This window comes from Peromyscus leucopus, chromosome 1 (assembly GCF_004664715.2).
Source record: "Peromyscus leucopus breed LL Stock chromosome 1, UCI_PerLeu_2.1, whole genome shotgun sequence".
Taxonomy (NCBI): domain Eukaryota; kingdom Metazoa; phylum Chordata; class Mammalia; order Rodentia; family Cricetidae; genus Peromyscus; species Peromyscus leucopus.
Window position 1 is genome coordinate 100,579,245 of NC_051063.1, and position 22,879 is coordinate 100,602,123.

At 43.9% G+C, this 22,879-nt stretch overlaps 3 protein-coding genes across 3 annotated transcripts; all 3 read left to right on the forward strand.

Moving 5' to 3' along the window:
* The first annotated feature begins 203 nt into the window (after positions 1-203).
* On the forward strand, positions 204-1,250 carry LOC114686902 (olfactory receptor 52H1). The gene has a single exon (XM_028861573.1). The coding sequence runs from the start codon at positions 300-302 to the stop codon at positions 1,248-1,250; it is 951 nt and encodes a 316-aa protein (XP_028717406.1). The 5' UTR covers positions 204-299.
* A 9,827-nt stretch (positions 1,251-11,077) lies between these two features.
* On the forward strand, positions 11,078-12,085 carry LOC114686899 (olfactory receptor 52D1-like). Its single transcript, XM_028861568.1, has one exon. The coding sequence runs from the start codon at positions 11,078-11,080 to the stop codon at positions 12,083-12,085; it is 1,008 nt and encodes a 335-aa protein (XP_028717401.1).
* Positions 12,086-14,117: 2,032 nt separating this feature from the next.
* Positions 14,118-22,465, forward strand: LOC114686905 (olfactomedin-4-like). Its single transcript, XM_028861575.2, has 6 exons — positions 14,118-14,236; positions 16,062-16,214; positions 16,965-17,189; positions 17,378-17,543; positions 17,914-18,073; positions 20,987-22,465. Exons 1-6 carry the CDS (start codon positions 14,165-14,167, stop codon positions 21,720-21,722), a joined length of 1,512 nt encoding a protein of 503 aa, XP_028717408.1. The 5' UTR covers positions 14,118-14,164; the 3' UTR covers positions 21,723-22,465.
* Positions 22,466-22,879: the final 414 nt, after the last annotated feature.

Here is a 22,879-nt window from a genome sequence, read left to right on the forward strand (position 1 = left end):
GATCTAGAGTACAGATAATCTGGAAAGCGTCCTAGAAAGCATATGCCAATTAGAAGGTAGCTGGAAGAACAAAAGATTTTTCTCTTAGATGGAGTAACCATGATGTGTCTCGGATGACCTGATGCATTACTGTCATCACTGTCAATCATTAATCACTTTAAAAAGTCATATTGGATGATAAATTACTTTAGGAGTCTGTCGTGATACTTGGTTTGAAGTGAGAGTGACTCAAGTGATGCTGAATGTTGTTATCATTCTCTGTTTTTAGGGCGTGAGGCTAGGCGACAACGTGTCCTGCCATGATTGCCTTTAATGTGAGCAGTTACAACCCAGGGCCCTTCGTTTTGGTGGGTATCCCAGGCTTGGAGCAATTCCATGTGTGGATTGGCATTCCCTTCTGTATGATCTACATCATAGCTGTGATGGGAAACTGTGTACTTCTCTACCTCATCACAGTGGAACGGAGCCTTCATGAACCCATGTTTTTTTTTCTGTCCATGCTGGCAATGACTGATCTCATCTTGTCCACAGCTGGTGTGCCTAAAACACTCAGTATCTTTTGGATGGGGGCTCGAGAAATCACCTTCCCAGGCTGCCTGACACAAATGTTCTTCCTCCACTATAGCTTTGTCCTGGACTCAGCCATTCTAATGGCTATGGCATTTGATCGCTATGTGGCTATCTGCTCACCCTTGAGATATGCTACCATCTTGACTCCAAAGACTATTATCAAGATTGTTGTGGGCATCTCCTTTAGAAGCTTCTGTATCATCTTGCCAGATGTATTTTTGTTGACACGCTTACCTTTCTGTAGGACACGCATCATACCTCACACATACTGTGAACACATTGGTGTTGCCCGGCTGGCATGTGCAGATATCTCCATCAACATCTGGTATGGATTTTGTGTTCCTATCATGACAGTCATCTCAGATGTGGTCCTCATTGCCATCTCCTACACGCTCATCCTATGTGCTGTTTTTCGCCTCCCCTCCCGAGATGCACGCCAGAAGGCCTTGGGCACCTGTGGTTCCCATGTCTGTGTCATTCTCATGTTTTACACACCAGCCTTTTTCTCCATCCTTGCTCATCGCTTTGGACACAATGTCTCCCTCACATTCCACATCATGTTCGCCAATCTCTACATTGTTATTCCACCAGCAATGAACCCCATTGTCTATGGAGTGAAAACCAAGCAGATCAGAGATAAGGTCATTCTTTTATTTTCTGTCAAGAGCACAGGAAGTTGATCTATTGATTAGCATTAAAGGCAGGAGAAATTCATCGTGCATATGCTTTTATCAAGAATGAAAGTGTGGCAAAAATAAAAGAGAATTCTATTTAAAGCAAAAACTGCTTGTAGATGCTTTGTGTAGCAGGCAGGACTATCTGATACATAGCCTTATGGATAAGAAGGAATCCCTGATGACCTCAGTTGTGTGATATGACACTGACAGAGAAGAAAGAGATAAGGACAGAGTAGAATTAACCTAAATGAAAAAAATCATTATGATTTGGAAATTGCAATTGGCACTTCCAATGAAAGAAATGCATTAAAATAGAGATACTGAAGAAAAGAGACTAAATGGGAAAAGTTAAGTGAAAAACAACTCATTTAAGGGATTAGCAGATAGATAATAGGATATTCACAATGATATTCAATCATATGTACTGTAAATTTCATGTTTCTGAATAATTGCCTTTAAATGTGTCCCCCATAACTCTCCAAAGCCCTTTAGCCAACATAAACAACTGGGTCAGTGTTGGTACAAAGATGGGAAAATCAGTATGCATACCAATGCCAGGGGTGCCAGCGTGGCACTGTGATTGAGCAGCTTCTGGGCTCCAAGGTTCATTTAGAATGTAAGCTGTAGATATCTTTTCAGGAGACTAAAACCCTTGAAAATAGGTTGGAAAAGGGGGCTGTAATTCTCACAATGCATGGACCTCAAACCAATCTACTTAGACACTAAAGTGAAAATTTATTCATGCCAGTCAGAGGACTTGAGGATCTCTGTTCTACAGACAGAACATGCAAATACTCTGAGGCTTAAAAAGATGCCAAGTCAAAAAAAAAAAAGTGGGGGGGGGCTGGAGAGATGGAGGTTAAGAGTACTGGCTGTTCTTCCAGAGGTCCTGAGTTCAATTCCCAGCAAACCACATGCTGGCTCACAGTCATCAATAATGAGATCTGGTGCCCTCTTCTGGCTTGCAGGCATACACGCAGGCAGAACATAGTATACATAATAAATAAATAATTTTTTTTTAAAGATGCCAAGTCTTACTACAGAGATAGTTGCAATTCATGTTTATTGCTGCTCTATTCATGATAACTAAGTGTTGGAATAAGCAGATATCCCTCAGTGCATGAATGGTACCATGGTGTGGGGGTTGCAGGGAGGAAAGAGAATGGGGAAATAATGTAATTATATTATAATCTCAAAAAATGAAAAAAATTAACTTAAAAAAAACCTATGGTACCTAAACAATGGAGTTTTATTCAGTCAAAAACAAAACAAACAAACAGAACAAAACAAAACAAAACAAGAAATTTGTAGGAAAATGGAACTGGAAATTATCATATTAAACAAAGTTGCCCAGATTCAGAAAGACACACATTACATTTCTCTCATGTGGATCCCATATTTTAAATGTGTGTGTGTGTGTGTGTGTGTGTATGTGTGTGTGTGTGTGTGTGTGTGTGTGTGTGTAAGTCGTAAAACTAGAAAGGGGAAAGAGGTCTTTCCTTCCCTTAATTTTGAATTAATTGATTACATTTAAAAAATCCAGGTTACACATGGATGAAGTTCTACAAGGTCTGTTATGAAAGGCAGCCGTCTTACCTTCCCAGCCCATTCCCACCTCCCCAGCCTCTGGTGCAGTGTGCTGTCTTTCCTGGTAGTTACATGCTAGGCTCTACATGATGCACTTATATTTCTTTGGGCCACATGCTCTGTTGACACTTTATCCTGGAGGAGAAGCATCAGACTCATTTCTCTCCCTGACCTCCTACTGGAATGGTGTCTCTGTTCTTCCTTTTTCCTTAGTAGTTACCTTATGATTTTGAGATAGCCCACCTTACTCTGCAGCCCATGCTGTCCTGGACTCACTAGTAGAGTAGGCTGCTCCAATTAGAGGCAATTTTCTGGGGACTGCAGGCCTGCTTAACAGAATGATTTTAATTTCATGACAGTGTTTGCATACGTCTATGCCATTATGCTTTGTTCTCAATTGTTTTTGGCTCCTCTTATCCTCTCTCCTCGACCTAGTTCCCTATTTCCTCCAGACAGTACCTCATTTTCTGTTTTCCACTGCTACTTTAGAAAAAGAGGTCTTCAGTGGGGGAGACCTGAGGGGTGTAATGGATATGCGTGGTGTGAAAACAGAAGATTGGGCACTGTGGGGAGGAGGAGGGAGAGCTGAAGGAGAATGGAGAGGGGAAGAGGGGGATCCACAAAAAGCATGTGTGGAAGTGTCACCATGAAACCCCTCTTGTTTTGTATGCTAATTAAGAAAGACAGAGTGGTGGTGGCTCACGCTTTAATCAGCACCGGAGCAGAGCAGCGATCTCTGTGAGTTTGAGGACCTAGTCTACAAGTGAGTTCAGAAAGCGCAAAGCTACACAGAAAACCTGTCAAAAAACAAAACAAAAAAAAATAAAATAATAAAAAAAAAAAAAAAAAAGAAAGACAGAATACTAAAGGAATTAAGCCAGTAGCTTAATACCCTCCAAAGACAACAAAAAGACAATAAAACAGAATAAAATGCAGAGATAGAATCCTCCTTGTCCCAACAACAACAAGAAAACAGACTCTGGGGCAAGGGGGAGTAGATTCTGTGGACATCTATTATACAAATCTTATTATCTGAAGAGTAGGACCTATACCTTGAAGTGGCTTTCTAAGGCTTGCAGCAAGGAGGTCATTAATGTCAACCTGGCATAAAAATCTCTGACATTCCACTGAGCTCAGAATCATGAAAATAGACTAAGGATGTGGAAAAAATATTTAGGAGTTGCAGGGCCTGTTTTTATTATTGTTGTTAACTGCAGTTGTCTTTTCAAAATTTAAATTGTACAGTTACTATGTTTTTTTTTAAATTAAAATGCTGTGTGTCTTGCATTAATGTTTTTCTGTAGATTAAAAAAGAAAGAACATAAGGTATAATGTATATTGCTGTTCGTACAAATATCATGAAATGATTAGGTCAATGTAATTGACAGATCCATCTCTCATTTATTTACTTGCAGCAGGAATATTTTTGGATCTATCTTTAAAAAAACAGTTTAAGTACACAACTTAGTCTAATCACTGTGAACTCACCAGAACTTATTTTTTAATGCCCAGCTCTATAGACTTTGTTCACTGCCTCTTGCTATTCCGGTCTCTGGTATCAAGCCTTCCACTCTGTGTCTGTTAGAAGTCTAGTCATCAAAACCCAAGGCCCATCATACTCTATGAGGATTCTGCTTTTTGCGCTAAGCTGCTAAGTACTCACAGGCATCAGAATATTTTCTGGCAATTCTTTTTTTTTTTCTGGTAATTTCCATCTTGCTGAGAACACAGATTAGCTAAGAGCTGATATTTTAAAAGCTTTCTGAGGATTCAATAAATAAATATATTCTGAGTTAAGATAACTTGAAAGTACATAGTCTATTCATCCTGGTAAAAACTAAAACCCAAGATTGTTCATTGACACGCACGAATGGTTTCCATGAAAGACTAATGGAGTTACAAGGCAAAACAAGAGAGAGAAGGGACCATTGTGTGTACTGTCTCATTTCCCTCCCACTCTCTGTCTCTGCCCAGCGGCTGCTATTATTTTCTATCTTCCTTCCCAAGAGAATGTGCATTTCTATATTTCTGTGGCCTCTCAGTAATCTTACACAAGCCTTGGCTTTTTATATGTGATCTTAGTTTTTTTAAAAAAATTAATTAACTAATTAATTACTTTTATTAGTTGACAATGTCAAACAATGTGTTTTGATCATATTAATCCCCTCCCAAGCTCCTCCCCCTTCCTCCTCCTCCACTTTTTCCATTCACCCAAATCCAACTTTGTGTTCTTTTTTTCTTTTTAACCCATCAAGTCCTATTTGTGCTACCCATATGCTCTTGGGTGTGTGCCCATCGCTGGCGAATCGATCTGCTAGAGGCCACATTGTTAAAGAAAACTGACTCCCTTGATCCCAGACCATCAGCTTCCCTGGGAATGTCAGCTTTCTGACCTTGTAGGGTCAGCACTAGAGGAAAGTGTATGGGTTTGCATGTTGTATTAGCCACTCTGTGTCTTTACCGTTGCTGTTGCGACTTTCACTTCAGATCCATCAAGTGGAAAACTGAGGTTATAATTTTTAAAAATTCCCTCCTCTTTACTGTTTATTCAAGGAGAAAAAAGGCCCAGTTTATCTTCCTGTAAGTTCAGGCTTACAGCCCTACTCATCCATGGCATGGCAGGTTACAAACTTTCTCTTCCATCATCAGATCGTGGATGAAAATCTATGTTCTGTTTTGTACTGATAGGCAATAATTATACAAAACCTAGCAGGTTAGTTTCTCACACATAAATTGTCTAATCCCGTGTATTTCTTTGTGTGTGAATTCTTCAACTATAGATTTCTATTGGTTTTTCTTCTTGTCATCTGACTTATAGGTGCATGCACAAAATTTCATTATGAGTGGTGACTAAAACCAAGTATAAACTTGGGTTTCTATGGTGACAATGAAAGCCATTAGTTGTTCAAAGTGGGAAATTGTACCACATATGAGGAAAAGGAAGTGTGGTGAACAATAATGTCCATTATTGGCATCTAAGAGCGTCTCCATGTAGATCTAACTGGCACCTAAGATAGGCAATTTGCTCTCAAGTTCCCTTGCCAAGTCATGCAACCGTCTGAGTGCTATGTCAACTCAGGTGAGTTAAAGGTACCTGTCTTGGGGGGGGTTGTACAATCTTCATCACACCAAGAAAGCATTAAGCTTGGAAGAGTTGAAAATACTCAAGGCTGCAGAGTAGTGAAGTTTTGTTTGGAAGTTCAGTCTGGAAGAATAATATCCAGGCTGTTTCCATCAAAATACTTAGTCTCTTTACAGAGCGTATGGCATGGAGATGTCCCTAAGATCAGTAATAATGTCCTGATGACAACTGGCTTTACCATTTGTGTAGAGCAAAGAGAATGTCTATGTGTTTTTGCTGCTCTCACATGCAATGGATGTTTGGGGACCTCTTGGCCCAGTTTCCTTTTCTCCCTAGGTTCTGATGATGTCAAACACTTAAACCTGGGGCCCAGGAAAGTCCACAGAGATAGCCTCAAATCTCTGCTAATTCCTTACCAACACTGTACAGCTGAGACCTCAGGCCTGCAGGGGCTGGGTGTTCATCACCCCTGAGGAGCTCACAGAAGCCATAAATCCTATTCACTTGCCTCTGCTTTCTCTCAGCTTGCCATAGAGGCATCTTCGGGGTTTCTGAGATTCTGGGAACTCCATCAGCTGAATGAGCTAGAGAAGCAAGATCTGAGGCAGAAATTGGTGGATAGAAGATGCCTTTTGCTCATCTTTAACCGAGCTTGAGCTTCCACAGCACAGAGGTGAGAAATCCATGTCCCACGAGCAGTAGCAGTTCATCAGCCAACATCATTCAGACCCTAGACACGATCCAAGGACTCCTGTAACAAAGCCTCCCTCATAATCTCTCCTTGGATCTTTTCCACATTGAGCTCAACACTGAAGGTCAAAATTAATAAAATGGGTTGTTGAGACTTTTCTTTTCTGTTTTCTCTTCACGGAACCAGAGGAGAGCAGGTTGAGTAAGCTTTCATTGCTGCGTTGCCCTGTACATGCCCCTTGACATTCTGTGCTTAGCTTCCTGCTGTACAAAGGGCCACTGTTCCCTCACCTTTGAGAATCTGCCACAAAGCATTATCATTCCTCCTCTGTCTCACTGCTTTGTGTCAGAACGGTAAGGCAATGAGGCATGAGAGGGCAATATCCCATGCTTCTCATTTTGTTTAGCAATGGTCTTATAACCAGACTAATCCCAACAGGTTCTATTGCCAAAGGAGGTCCTTTTTTGAAAATGGAATCAAAATATTTTATTCTCCCTTTTAGTCAATTGAACAAATAAGTTCGGACCCATTTGACTGCTCACAATTTTTGTTTCGGTTTCCAACTTATGTTTTGTGTTTTGTTTTTAATTTAAGGTATTATCAAAAGACTATCACGCCGGGCGGTGGTGGCTCACACTTTTAATCCCAGCACTCGGGAGGCAGAGGCAGGTGGATCTCTGTGAGTTTGAGGCCAGCCTGGGCTACAAAGTGAGATCCAGGAAAGGCTCCAAAACTACACAGAGAAATCCTGTCTTAAAAGACTATCACATGTGCACACCAAGAGTGCAGTAGAGAGGGTCTCTGAAGGGTAGATTCGAGGAGTAAGGAAAGTGCTGACGGCAACAACAATAACGTTCAATGTGTGCTGAGTATTCTACATTATAGGCACTGTTGAGCCCTAAATAATTATGTAATTTTTGATTTATGATTTGTTTAGTTTTCTTTTACTTCAGGGGCTTGAACCTAGGATCTCTTACAAGCTAGATGAGTTCTTTACCACTAATCTATGTCCCCAGTTCTTTAGATTCATAACATTTTACATATATATACACATATACATGTGTGTATATATATGTATATATAATATGTATAAATCTCACTCCTTACAAAGTCACACACAGAATAGATGCATTTATGATTATCCTCCTTTTAGAAATGAGTACATGAAGACAGAGCAACTGAGGACCTTGTGTACAGTCCCAGCTTTTGAGGGTCAGGAGTAGGATCTGCACCTAAACACCTAAACAGCTTGCTCTGAATTTTGTCTTGTGCTGAAATGAGGACAGACAGGAACAAGAGAAATACAATTTGGTGCCGTATTTGCATCCTTACTTCTTCCAAAATCGGGTGAGGACCCATAATTGGATGAAATCAGGGTTCCGAGTTAATTGATGCTCCCCAAATCGTAAGAAAACCAGACTGAACAGAGTGTTCCAGTTTATTTCTTGCACCCTTGCACCCTGCCTTCTTCTGCACATTGGACTGGACTTCACATGTGTCTGGTGCTCTGCTCTGCTCAGGAGGGTTGTTGCCCTTGTCCTTAAAGCCTCTTAGGCAAGAGTTGGTTCATGGGGCACCTGGAAAGGAGGAGTTCCAAGAACCCAAGGTCATCCCCAAAAGGATTATCAGGAAAAACAGAAGAGATGGTGATGACCTGGTGGTCTCTGAGCCAGCAGAGGGTAGGGACAAACCTCGGTTCCAGATGGTTCGTGGAACACCCCTGTCCCCAGGGCTAATGTTGGTAAAGATGAGCTCATGTGAGTCCGAACAGAGACGCCTTCTAGAAAGGGAATCAGCCAGCCAGACATTCAGAATCTAAGCAAGAGGTTCCGGCAGCTTCCACTAGCCAGAGGGAAACTGCTCTCCAGAGGGGAGGGGAACTAGGAATGAGGAAGAAGGAAGAGTACTGGACTGGATCTGGGAGATCTTGTGTGGCCCCAGCTCTACGTGACTGTAGTCTTTCTGTACAGGCGTTTTCTTATCCCAGCAAGCAGCCTGAGATGGTGTGACAAGTCTGCAGTAGCGTCTCGGCCACAGAGATGCCGTCAGACTCTGCCACAGTCCAGAGCCAGTCTAGTGCTGGGAGCTAAGGGAGAAGAGTGCTACTTCTCGCCTCTCTCTGCAGGCCCCTTGCTGAATGGTTCGGAGATGACAAGTTCCCATGGGGGAGAGGGCGCAGGGCATTAAGAGAACAGAGCAGGCCGCCAGAAAATGAGAAGGGTCCAGTGCTGCCTGCAAAGAGTCAGGCAGAAGTGAGGCTAGAACAGTAGTTCAAAACCTGGGAGTCACCTAAGACCATCAGAAAACAGGTATCTTTACATTATGATTCATAGCAGTAGCAAAATTAAAGTTATGAAGTGGCAATGAAAATAATTTATGATTGGAGGGTTGTGACAATGTGAGGAACTGTATTAAAGGGTCACAGCATTAGGAAGGTTGAGAACCACTGTTCTAGAGGATGTGAGAAGAGTCTCCAGCTTCCATCTCCCCATCTTCACTTGCTGTGTAGAGGGAAATGGAAGGAGAAGTATGTGCTGTGGTTATGAAGGGTCTAAAGCAGTTGTCCTTGGAAAGGTGCCAACGGGATGTGTGCTGGTAGAGCCCTCACCGTGAGCACAGGACGTTGTTAAGAGGCCCTTGCCTGGTTCTAGGTTGTGCTTACCCTGTGGTGTGGGGACAGGCATTCCCAGCTACTGAGGGAGTGATAGATTATGTTCTTAGTAGTCTGCTCTGTGTAAGGGAGCCCAAGTATGGTGTTCTCAGCATTCAGAGGAATCAGGGGTGAGGGCTAGGCCCCATGACTTGGCACACACATACAAAAAGAAATCACCAGAAGGAAGCTCTGGTTCCTGATCAATGACTCCCATGTGGGAAGTCTAGTGTGGGTTTTAACCTGTTCCATGGGAGGCTGTGTGGATGAGTGAAGGCCCTGGAAGTAGCTCTGCTGAACTTGACAGCTCTGCTAAACTGTTCTCTGGTCACCTGCCCCGGGTTCTTCAGTCTGCAGGTCAACAGTCTAATAGAGCAGCCTAGACTGCCAGCTTGGACCTTTCAGGAAACTGAACGACTAAACTGTGGTCTTTAGGTAGAGTGCAAAGAATCCTAGCCTGCAGTTCTTTCCTCCAGGCTGCTTTGTGTGGTGTGTGTGGTGTGGTGTGGTATGGTGTGGTGTGATGTGTGGAGTGGTGGTGGTGGTGGTGGTGTCTGAGGTAGCCTATGGTGACTTAAAATTCATAGTCTTCCTGCGTCAGCCTCCAAAGTGCTGGGATTACATGTTTGTATTATCATTCCTGACTCAAGTTTATCCAGCATGCTGGAGGCAGAGGCAGGTGGATTTCAGTCAATTCAACGCTATCGCTATCCAGGGCTATGTAAAGAGATCTCCCTCCCCCAACATGCTACCCTTCCTCCAGCACCACCATCTTCATCCGATCACCCACTCCACTCTTACGGAGACGCCCAGCCCCAGTCCTTTCCACTGCTACCCCAAACCTGATGATCTTTATTCTTAGTGGGCACCAGATTTCCAAAAACTGATTCCATAGACTCCAAGGAGAGAGGAGACAGAAACCACAAAGTTGGATTTGAGGAATCTCAGATGTCAATACTGATCAAAGAAGGAATCACATTCTACAATATCAGGTACTTAGAGCTGTGGTGGAACAGAACTAGAGGGGGGAGATGTCATGGGCAGCCGGAAAACATCCTGTTCAGAGTGGGAGGGATGTAACATTTGGGAGAGTGGATATGAACTTACACTCTAGGAAAAGGATCATGAGCCTGGAGCTTCACCTTAGCATTTGTCAGTGAATGGATTAGAAGAGACACATCAGCCGGGCGGTGGTGGCGCACACCTTTAATCCCAGCACTCGGGAGGCAGAGGCAGGCAGATCTTTGTGAGTTCGAGGCCAGCCTGGTCTACAGAGCGAGATCCAGGAATGGCGCAAAGCTACACAGAGAAACCCTGTCTCAAAAAAACCAAAAAAAAAAAAAAAAAAAGAAGAAGAGACACATCATGTTTCCTTCATCCTGACCATTGTGATGTGCATTTCCCTGGGGGTGTAGAAGACATAGTCTGCTACCTAATAAGAATGCCTTCCCCACAGTCCTGGGCTGATGCAGGAACCTTCTATTCAGAGGATTAAGGACACTCAAAAGTGCATGGTGTTTAGGCAGATGAGATTTGACTCAAACCCTACCTCTTCTGTTTACCAACTGTGTGACTGCATGTCTGTTAATTGCTTAGATGCCAAATTCTTTGCTCCATCGTGTGGAAATGCGAATAAACCCTCAATACTGTTTGGAAACCCATAGCTCAGCATAGCAGTCCATGGCATAGTGATCTGCAGCAGCTTACTTCTTCCCTTCCCTCCCCTAACCGTAACCTCACCAAAGTCTCTGGAGAACTACAGTTGCCGCTCACAGGCTTCCTTTATGCCCTGCAGGGACAGAGCCAGGTAGAAGCAGAAGATGGAGCTGGATCCTGCGCTGCTCAACTTCAATCAGACACTTTCTGGGCCTGGGCCCTTTGTCCTGCTGGGTGTGCCAGGACTGGAGCGCCTGCATGCCTGGCTTTCTGTGCCCGTGTGCCTGCTGTATCTGGCATCTTTGGTAGGGAATACACTTCTCCTGGGGCTGGTGGCAGTGGACAAAACCCTCCGGGCTCCCATGTACCAGCTTCTGGGGCTTCTGGCAGCTGCTGACTTGATTCTGGCCACATCCACGGTGCCTAAAGCTCTAGCTGTGCTCTGGGGCTTGTCAGATGAAATCTCCTTTGGGGGCTGCTTAGCTCAGCTCTTTGTTGCTCATGTGGCCTTCATTGCTGAGTCCTCAGTGCTGCTGGCCATGGCAGTGGACCGCTATGTGGCCATCTGCCAGCCTCTACGCTATGGGGCTCTGCTGAGCCAGCGTGTGGTGGGTATAGTGGCTGTAGCAGCTGTGACTCGTGGTGCCTGTGTCATGGTGCCCCCTGTGGTCCTTCTTCAGAGACTCCCTTACTGTGGGCATCGGGCCTTGCCTCACACATACTGCGAGCATATGGGTGTGGCTCGTCTAGCATGTGGTGACACACGTCCCAACATCTGGTATGGACTGGCTACCACACTGCTCTCTCCAGCCCTGGACCTAGGGCTCATAGGTGCTTCCTATGCCCTCATACTCCATGCTGTCTGTCGCATGCCATCTCCTGGTGCCCGCCACAAGACCTTGGGTACATGTGGGTCCCATGCTGGTGTCATTATTCTCTTCTATACACCTGCTCTCTTTTCCTTCCTGGCTCACCGATTTGGCCACCACACAGTTCCTGGCCACATCCATATTTTATTGGCGAATCTCTATGTGGTAGTTCCTCCAGCACTTAATCCTGTGGTCTATGGAGTGCGCACAAAGCAGATCACTCAGAGGCTTAGGCATCTGCTTCAAAGAGTTAGAAAGGTGGGCACTGACAGTCGAACCATCCCACACGCTCTATCTGTGTGAACCCAAGTGTTGACATCATCTGCCATCAGGTGGTGCTATGACCACACTACCTATTCCAAACATGTAGGCAGGCAGAGTACACCAAACTGACCTCTCCCTACCCAGCTCCACCTGTACAGTCTACTTCTTACAGCTCTGTTTTGACTTCCAGTGACAAGTTGCAAAAATCTAGAAGAGTTTAGGACTTTCAGTGACACACAAGGAGGCCCAGGACACAACCACAAGACTACAATCTTTTTCCATCAGTCTACACGCAAAGTCAGACTGGTCTGATGTGGCTCTGTGTGGGACCTTTGTAAGGTAACTGGTACTAAGCAAGAATTTCATGTCTGCTGAAGGGATGAAGACAGGAGGGCTGGAGAAATAGTAGAGTGTGGATAAAGGAACGGAGCTTTGGAAACTTGGTTTTTGATCTGGGTGGTTAATACCTTGAGCTCTGGAGAGCTGGGGGTGGGGGGCAGTACTGTAGCTGCCTCCCCAGGAGGCTTCCTATTTCTGATCAGATTTTGAGGGAGCTCCTGCTTTTTTCACCCTGTGTCATTTGCTAGATAAAGTTGCTAAGATATGGGAAAATGGCTACACTCATGCTGTGATGCTTCTTGCCCTGGCTGTTCTCCTACTCAGGCTTCCTTCCATCTGTTCTTCCATAAAACATAGATCTAGTGATACCCACTTGGACCCTGAGCCCAGATATCTTCATATCATGTGCATATTTGGTTTTAGAACCAACTCCCAAGATAACCAGAGGCTGTGTCTTTTCGACCTCTGTGATTCCTGGATGAAAAGGTCAGGATCCAGGACTAGACAGAGAATGAATCTCTGGTTTTGAGTAGGGAGCCAGACAGTGAGAATCTGTAAACCAAGATAAAATGTAACCTTACAGAGAAGATTTTCCTATATTGTGATGTAATGTAATTCCTCATAATTATATGTATGTCAGTTCTTGAAGCCTTTCTAGAATAGGAAATGGAAACTTCATGTGCCTTTTAAAAACCAGGTGTACAGCACAGGTAGACTCAAAGGATGAATGAGTATTCAGAGGGCCTTGGTGCTAAGTGGCTACAGTATCTGGATTTAAGGGCACTGTGAGAAGTAAGGAAGCAAGAGTAGACATAGCTAGTAGTTATAGCTACCAACCTTCTCAATAGAAATGGAATGATAAGCCCTTCATGGAAACCGTCCTGGGAAATGTAGTATCTCCCAGGCACATGACAATGGGAGACTGCACATGCTTGAGAAGTAAGTACTCAAGTAAGATGACTGAGGAGAAAGAGAGGGAGAGGGAGATTTAGGATAGCCAAAAGTGAGAGCCCTGAGCTGTGATTTCTTATCCAGGCCTTAGGAACCAAGCTCTTCCTTTTCTGTAGGAATATCTGCTTGAGAGGCTAGAGAACTTGAGGCTTGGTAGCCTCCTGTTGTTGGTGGCATGGAGGCTTCTTAGAGCACAGGCAGCAGAGGCTGTGGACATTTGGAGTAGGTAGATTAGGAGAACATTGGAGGTGAAGTAGAATGAACACGTTTGGAGTACACAGAGTAGTGGAGGAGGCATACTGCTAACAATGAGGGAAGGTTTGTAACAGGGCAAAAGAGTGCAGTGTTGCTTAAGCAATCCCCCCAGGGGCACACTTTGGCCCCCATCCAGGGACATGATTAAGTGGTTAAGTAAATGGCTTCTGTTCTTAGATTGAACAGGTTAGGTTGCATTTCCTTCTAGAACCTTCCTCCCCCTGAAAGTTGAGGAAAAGACCATAATCCCCCTTGAAAGGGGCCCATCCCAAGGCCCCTCTGGATGTCTCAGGTTTGCTTTAATCTATTTGTATAGGAGGGCCTGGCAGGGTGGGGACACATCTCTGGGATGGATGAAGTCAACCATGTTTTCATAGAGGAAACCCACTTCCACCCATGTTTGAAGTTGCCAGTTTTTTATGACCCCTTTTCCCGCCCTTCAAGACCCTCCACATATCTTAGCTCTTTAGATGTTGAAATCTTTGTCTCCTCCTACTGAGACTATTCATTTGCAATGAAGATAAAAACTCAGGGGAGCCTAGGGACTTACCCAGTATCTGCAGTTGGACCAAGATGCAGCCTGAGCCAGCTCTTTTGGCCTCCTTTCTACTGCTGCTGCCCCTGGTGCTTCCAGGACAGCCTCAGGTACAGGCAAAGGGTGAAGGTATCATGTAGGAGAGAGAGAGTTCTGTGTTTTGGGTTGGCCTCTTTTTCCATTCTCATTTTGTTCAAGAATTTCTTGGTCCCTGGCAAGAGTGAAGATAGAGAAAACTGGAGGAGGAGAAATGAAGGATGGGACACCATTTTGCTGATTGTCCTTTGGGTAGTATGGGCATAGGATGAGAGGGGAGAAAGAGAGAGAAAGAGAAATACAGAGGGAGAGAGAGAGAGAGAGAGAGAGAGAGAGAGAGAGAGAGAGAGAGAGAGAGAGAGACAGACTGTGGACTGTACATCCTGCTGTTACAAGTCTTTGTTTTCAACCAAACACAGGGCATACTCTTCCTGTGATAAAGATGCTGGTAAGCCCAAGGCATTATAGATTAAGTGGCTTTATTTTAGTTCCTGCCTAAATCTAAATACTATTGAGAGTGAGTTTTAGGCTGAAGACATAGCCAGAGTAAGCTATGGGTATCAGACAGAGCTCAAAAAGATATGGGGAAGGTAAAGATTCTCAGAGAAGTACAGGGACTATTTGTAAATCCCAGCTGGTACCATGGGGCATATTCTAAAATTTAGTAAGGCATTTTTAAGCAAGTGCTGGCTTATTCAGCTTCAAAACAAAATGGAGAAAGAATTAATGAATTATAATAACACATCTAAGTGATTCTAAGCAGGCAGGCACTCACTGTCTTAAGTGCTCTACCTGTCTATCGTATCCATCTGTCTGTCTGTCTCTATATCTCTATCTATCTATCTATCTATCTATCTATCTATCTATCTATCTATCATCCATCCATCAATCTATCAATCTACCTACCTACCTATTTTAAAGTAAAACAATAGGGAAAATGCCACAATTTCTATCACTATCCACGTTAAGGTCCTGGGATACAGAGAGATTACATATGCAATGTTGAGAAAAAATAGGAAATATAGCTCTAGAATCAGTAGATTTGAACTGGATGTGAGCCAGTCATGTTATGCAAGGGTAAGAATAATTCAGTTTATGTGTCTCTTAGCCATAGAGTCGCTGCCCTCTTGCTCTGGTTCACTGAGACAAGGGAGCTCCCTCCTGCCCTCACCTTCTTGGTTATGCTGACCCACCCCATCATAGTTAAGAGCTGCGTAGTTGCCTTTGATGTAAGAGCACAAGACCTGGAATAAATGCCAAACTTTGAAGAAGCTCTCAGCCTTGTCAGTTATTAATTATGTGATTTTGTAAGATTCTTTTAATCTCAGACCCTTGTGATTTTTCAACTGTAATTCATGGATCACCACTCACCTTATGCTATGTTCTTGTGAGTGATAGATCTGGATCCAGACACGGATTCCTCCTGCTGCTTCCCTTAATGATTAGAACTCTCTCCACCTGCTTTCTTCAGGAGAGGCTGAGGTTGTGGAGGTCTGCCAAATCCCAAGAGTGGGGTCTTTGTCAAGAACTGAAGTTCCTTAAGCCTGCCTCAGGGCTTTTCTGAAGGCCAGAAAGCATTGCCTTCTGCCACAGATAAAGGAAATCTTGGCAATCAGCTATGTGGAGTGTAGTTATACCCATTCAGTTCATGATACAGGGTGAGAGTGGTCAAATAATGAAAGCTAGAAGGGGACTGAAACTTCAATTCTGGCAAATTAAAAGTAGCTCAAACTCCCAACAGAGAAACCTCTAGGCAGTCAGTAAGATCCCCACATGCAATGTGTTCTCCATCATCCCAGAGTGGGGCTGGCCTCTTTTCCTGCCTCCCTTTTGCAAACAGCATATGGTGATCCAGTGTGCTTCACTGCCCTCAGTGTGCCTATGACCCTGCTTTTGCAGCTGGTGAGAAGTGCATTGAACTCCGTGGATGAGAGTGGCACTTTCCAGTGTGTGGTTCATCTGCCCAACAACTCTATCTTCCTGCAGCAGCTGGAGCAGCTACAGAGCACATTACAGGATCTCATTGGCAAGTATGAACAACAGCTGTCCAGGGTGAGTGCTGGAGCTTTGTGCTAGAGTGGAGGCAGTAGGTTTGTAAGCGCATCCTTTACTGGCTTCAGTTTAGGAACGAGTCTATGGCAATGATCCCTGTCTTTGAGATCAATTCTTAGGATCAAAGGGAAATTTGGAACTATTCTTATGGTCTTCAATAGCAATAACAGTAAAGCATGGCTTGTAGATGTTTACAGGAGCTTCTTACATTAATAGATAAAATAGTGGTTGTAGATCCATTGAAAAACAAGAGTGTGAAAGACAGACACATATATAGTCTAATCAAAGGATTGAAAGCAGGATGATCAATGTGGAAGAGCAGAGATTTGTGTTAGGGAACTGAAAAAGAAGTGTGGAAGAGTTGATCTGGTAAGCTTGGCACTGAGCCTATAATAAGGGCAAGTGAGCAAAACTATTATATGCATGGTCCAGGGTGGCTAATGGTTTAGCAAACCTTACTTGCTGAGCTCCCAGGGAAGCTTAATGATATATGGCCAGACTGGAAGCTGGTATTGTTTATACTTTTACTCATCTAACTAGTCTTAAGGGATGGCTCTAAAGGTTCTATGAATGATGTAAGTGGATTTTTTTTGCCTTTAGAAAAACAAGGACCTGAATGTCCTCAGGTAAGAAATAGGGGATAATACTATTGTTAAATAAAGATATAGACATAAGGTGGATATGAATGGATGAGAAGAGTCAGGCTCCTTGACATTTAGAGGAACTATAAACCTATCCTCTCATGACCAGGCCAAAGAGTATGCTTATACCACTGAAGATCAAGACAGCCAGACTCTAGAACTGAGTCCCATGCTGGAGTCCAAGAATCCCGGTGTCACTATGTCCCAGTATGACAACCCATCCTTCAACCTGCTACGTCTGGAGCTGGAGGGAGCACAGGAGTTGGCAGCCCAGCTTCAGGCCAAGGCAGGTGTCAGTGGGGCCACAGAGCTCCTCCAACAGCTCCAGAACCAGGTATGTAGATAGATTAAAGAGCCCTCCCTTACTCTCACAGGCTTTTGTCTTACCTGGTTAGATATCATATTTGACGCTTTCCGAAACCTCTTTCTGGAGAAGCCTCCGAATGTAAAAAAAAAAATGTCAATGTGAGTTGAGCTTGAGGACACCCTGTGATCCACATTCCTGGGATCTCATTCCCCCAGGTCACTAATGCCAGTCTGACCCTGAAGCTCCTGGCTGACTCTGACTACCAAAGCTTCCGTACTCTCCAAGAAGAGGTAGACATCCTTGAGGGCCGACTAAGTGAGTGCGAGAGGGAGAAGGAACAAGAACAGTCTTCCAGCTACTCTGGACCGCCCCTGGCTCCCGGTGAGTTCACAGACTGAATTTCCCAAGACTTTGTTTCTCCATTGACTGGGCCAAATGCATGATTGCTATAATAGATTGAGGGACTAATGGGGGCCAGTAAAGATCTTAATAAAGAGTAAGTCTTCAGTTTCCTGATTATACAAAGATTGGTTTCTCATGGACATACCCACATATGCAGTCATTCATACTTCTCATACCCAGGCACATGCACTCATCCCTATCCATGCAAAATCATTCTATTTATATGATTATGTATACACTTGCATGAGCATGCTCTCTAGCATGCATGTGCTAATTATACTTCATACTCTGCTTTCTCTAGGTTATATACATTGTACTTAGCTCATATCTTGCCCACTCACCCCTGTAGGTTCCTGCACTCATGGAGGCCTACAGAAAGTGAGCAGACCCCTTGTGCTGAAGCTCAACTGGAGGGGTTTATCATACAAGGCAGGTGCCTGGGGCCGAGACTCAGCGCCCAATCCAACTTCTTCCCTTTACTGGGTGTCTCCTCTGCGTGCTGATGGCAGGTGAGTCCTAGAGGCAAATTTTCTGTGCCTGGGTCCATTCCATATGCACTTTAACTTGGCCCCAACTGGTTTCCGAGTAGCCCTAGCACTGATTCTTTTCTTTGTTTTATGTTTGCTGCCGGGCCGGCCAGTGTAGCCTAGACTTGGCAGATGGCCACCCGGTACTTCCTATGGGACATGTATGACCCATACTGCTCTGCAGTTCTTAATTTTATCATGAACCAAAGTCTTATCCCAACTCAAAGACAAACTCTTCTATATCTCAGCTTTAGAATCCTAATTTTTCTGCTTAGAGCTTCAGATAATGATCCTGGTCAACCTTAAGACCTGCAGTAAAGCTTATACCAAGGACGGTTTTTAATATTGTAATTATGATAAATGACTTCAGATGGATGAACCACTCTTTTTTAAAATTAATTTATTCATTTTATATCCCAACTGCAGCTTTTCCTTCCTCCTCCTCTCCCACTCCCTCGCCCTCCCCTGCATACCCCCCTCATCAATCCAACTCTTCTGTGTTGCTAATAAAGAGGCAGGCCTCCCATGGGCATCAGTAAAGCATGGCATATCAAGCTGCCATAAGACAAAGCACCTCCCCCTGTATTCAGGCTGGGCAAAGCAATCCAACATGAAGAATAGGTTTCCAAAGCCAGACAAAGCACCAGGGATAGCCCTGCTCCCATTGCCAGGAGTCCACAAATAGACCAAGTTACATAACCATCACATATATGTAGAAGGCTTAGGTCAGTCCCATGCAGGCTCCTTGGTTGTTGGTTCAGACTCTGTGAGTTTCCATGAGCCAGGCTAGCCCTTTCTGTGGGTTTTGCTCTGACTCTCTGACCCCTCTGGCTCCTACAATCCTTCCTCCCTCTCCTCAGCAGAACCTTGCAAGTTTTGGCCTCTAATCTCTGAACCTGCCTCCATCAGTCACTGTATGAAAGTGGATGAACCACTCTTAACCGTATATAACATAAGGATAATTAGATATATTATAAAACTTCATGAAATTACATGAAATAGTATGAGTTACTACAGTAGGCACTGATAAGTGTTTGTAAATGAATGGCTAGATGAGTCAATGAACAGGTGTGTGAGCCCTTCAATAGACCAGCCTGGCCAGGAAGGTGGGTACAACTTACTCTGGTTAAAGTCAGTGAATGTGGAAGTGTGATGTGGACCTAACTGAGCAGCAAGTCATGGGAGAGAGGAATAAATGTGGGTGGAACCAGCCATTAAAGAGCCTCACTTGAAGCTTATCTGAAAGGTGAATATTAATCATAATAATACTCACCAGCTCCTATTGTGTATCCCATAAGACACACCAGCAAGCCTTTACTCTAGCTACTCTCAAGATGCTAACTGGTAGTTTAGAACTTACTGCCCAATGTTAAGACATTAGAATGTTTATAACAAGAATGATTTTATTGGAAGCTCCTTGAACCTAACTCTAGAACCATAGTCTACTACAGGGCACTTGCGTCTCGCTGGCACATGGAATGTAGTGCAGCCTTGCTACAGGGGGTGTACATAAAGAATAATCAGCTACACTTTGTTGATTGCTCTTTACGATCAACACTGTACTAAATTATTGGTGAAATTATTAAGGCCACTCCACGTAGTTAAAAGGGAGGTTTATTTTGAGGGGTAACTTACAAGTGAATGGATAGTTTACAGAGTCTGTGAAAGACGTGTAACAATCTGGCGGTGTTCTCTGGAGAACTCTGCTCAGTCTATCTCCAGTGTCTGGGGTCCAGGAACCAAGAGAGCTGGCACATCTGGATCTCAGGTCTTCAGGGTCTCTCTCGGCCCTACCTTGTAGGCGTGACAGTTACCGAAGCCTCAATGGGGGTTGGAACTTCCAGATCAGAGCTGGAATGGCTACCCACTACACTAAATTTATTATTTTCATCATCTAGGTCAGTTTTCACAATCAATTAAGTATATCCTTTTGTTATTCCTGTCAGAGTTCACTTATAAGCTCTGTGACTTTGAGGAAAGAACCTAAACTTTCTGAGACCTAGCCCTCTAATCTTTGAGAGTAAAATTAGCCTTATATTATGTTTTCAGTATAATTTAATGAGAATGTGCATTTACTTGACAAGCAGACACCGTAGCTATTGCTTTTTAAAATGGTTACTTATTTTGGCATAGTATATAGTAAGTAAAAGATGAACTAAAAATACCAGTTGACACCAAAGTCCCTGCTCTTAATTGGCATGTGAGGCTTCCCAGTTTTATTTTGTTTGTGTATGTGAGAATTTCACATACAAGTACAATGTATTTTCATCATGTACATCCTTCAATCCCTGACTCACCTCTAATTCTTCCTGTGTGTCCCCATATCTCCCTTTAAAATTTATGTCCTCTTCTTCTGTAATTACACACACACACACACACACACACACACACACACACACACACACACACCCAAACACACAGAGTGTATTGAGTCCAATAGTGTTTCCCATATGTACATGTGTATAGGACTAACTACTTGGGCATGGGCAATCTGTTAGGGAGTTTGCCCCTGAGGAAAACAGACTCCTTCCCTCCACAGTTGTAAAGTGCCTATAACTCTCCACCTAGGGCTAAGACCTCATAAACCTTTCCCACATCTATGCTGAGGTGTTCACTGGTCTATTGCAGGTCTTATGTAGGTGACCATATTATTGTGAATTCATGGGTGAAACATTCCTGTCATGTCCAGAAGACATAGCAGTAATCCTGGTCCTTTGGCTGTTATACTTAATCTTTCCACCCCTGCTTCTGCTGTGTACCCTGGACTTGATGGTAGGGGTTGTGTTATGGATGTCCCATTTGGGCATGAGAGGCTGATCATTTTCATAGTTTTTTTACTACTCTGGTTACTGCTGTCACTGAATGGTTCTGATGTGGGGGTGGGGCTTGGCCTAGGTACTTTGACTACTACAGGCTGCACAGGTCCTATGATGACCTGTTGCTGCTGAAGCACTACGAGCAGTGGAAGATGGGCTATGGTGACGGCAGCGGCAATACCGTGTACAAGAACTTCATGTACTTTAACTACTATGGCACAAGAGACATGGCCAAGGTGGACCTTTCTTCCAACACCCTAGTGCTTCGACGTCCATTGCCTGGTGCCACCTACAACAACCGCTTCTCGTATGCTAGTGTGCCTTGGACTACCTTCGATTTTGCTGGTGACGAGAAGGGGCTGTGGGTGCTCTATGCCACAGAGGAGAGCAAGGGTAACCTGGTAATAAGTCGTCTCAATGACAGTACCCTAGAAGTTGAGCAAACCTGGTATACCAGCCAGTATAAGCCTGCCCTTTCAGGGGCCTTCATGGCCTGTGGGGTGCTCTATGCTTTGCGCTCACTAAGCACTCGTCAAGAGGAGATCTTTTATGCTTATGACACGACCACTAGTCAGGAACACCACCTCAGCATCCTGTTGGACAAGATGCTGGAAACACTGCATGGCATCAATTACTGCCCTTGGGACCACAAGCTCTATGTTTACAATGATGGATTCTTAATAAATTATGATCTCACCTTCCTAACACTAAAGGAAAAGCTGCCAAGCTCTCCCATTAGAAGGCCTCCTGGGGCTTCAGCTCCATCCAAACCTATCAAGTTCAACCAACCCTCCGGGCCAGGAGACTCTGACTGATCAGGGTACTCATAAAAGTATATTGTCTTCCTCATCTCTAGAAGGACAACTCTTTTAATAACCATCTACCCCAATGATTGAGATACAGTGATTATGTTTCTGTATGTAGTAATATCTCAATCAACACATTAAGGTACTAATAATGGCCTGTAAGGATTCGATTAAGAAACAAAAGACAATACTTGCTAGTGAGGGTTTGGAAAGGGTAGCTGAGTGCTAAGTTATGTGTTTAGCATGCACCAGGCCCTACATTCAATGCTTAGCACAGTGGGTGGGAAAAAACCTCATTATTCAATCCTTGGCATTAAAAAATAACAAAAAAAATTAGCTAGAGAAATGTTGCCCCTTTTCTGATGTTTGGGCATCATGCTTTAAAACTTACCAGGATAGTTCCTAGAGTTCTAGGATTTAGTGACCTTTCATTCTCAGGGTCAAGTTGAATGCATCTGATTCCAGTAGAGAAGATCCATGGAAACTGGTATTGAGAGTGGGGTGCAGAAGTTCCCGTCATAACTCCACACCCCTGAAATGTTGTGCAGAGAAAGGGAGGTAGAATGTTGGTCTGAAGATGAGTTCTTCACTGCCCTCAACCAGTCTCAATTTCGAGTAGAACCGAAAGATGCACTTAGGCCCGACCCTGGTCTAGGAGGTTAGCAACTGGATTAGGATAAGTAGCATGGGATATGGTTTGGAGTGTGGATGAAGACATTCTCAATAAAGACCTGTTGGTGTGATTGGATGAAGTCTCCTAGCATATGTTTGTGCTTTCTTTCCCCTCTTCAGTGCCCTGAGAACATGGGTGAACTCTCTGTGTGTTCCTTATCTGACTACACAATGCTCCCCTCTCTCTAGGCAGCTATATAAACACAGATTCCCAAGCTGTCCCAGTCATAGAGGATGCATGCACTTTCTTTGTGTGTATATTCACAAATGAATTCTAGAACATGTACACTTTCGATTTGTATATGTAATAATTCTACATTTAAGTATTCATGCAGATATCTTAACTTGTCCGCTAATAATTTGAGCTTCCTAAGAAAAACAGTCAAATACTAGCTCCAAGAATCTGGGGTCCTGAGAATCTTGCCATTTCACTTGCTGGAGCCTGTTCCCCTTAGGAAATGCAGTGCTAACCATCCTCACTGCTACCACTTGGT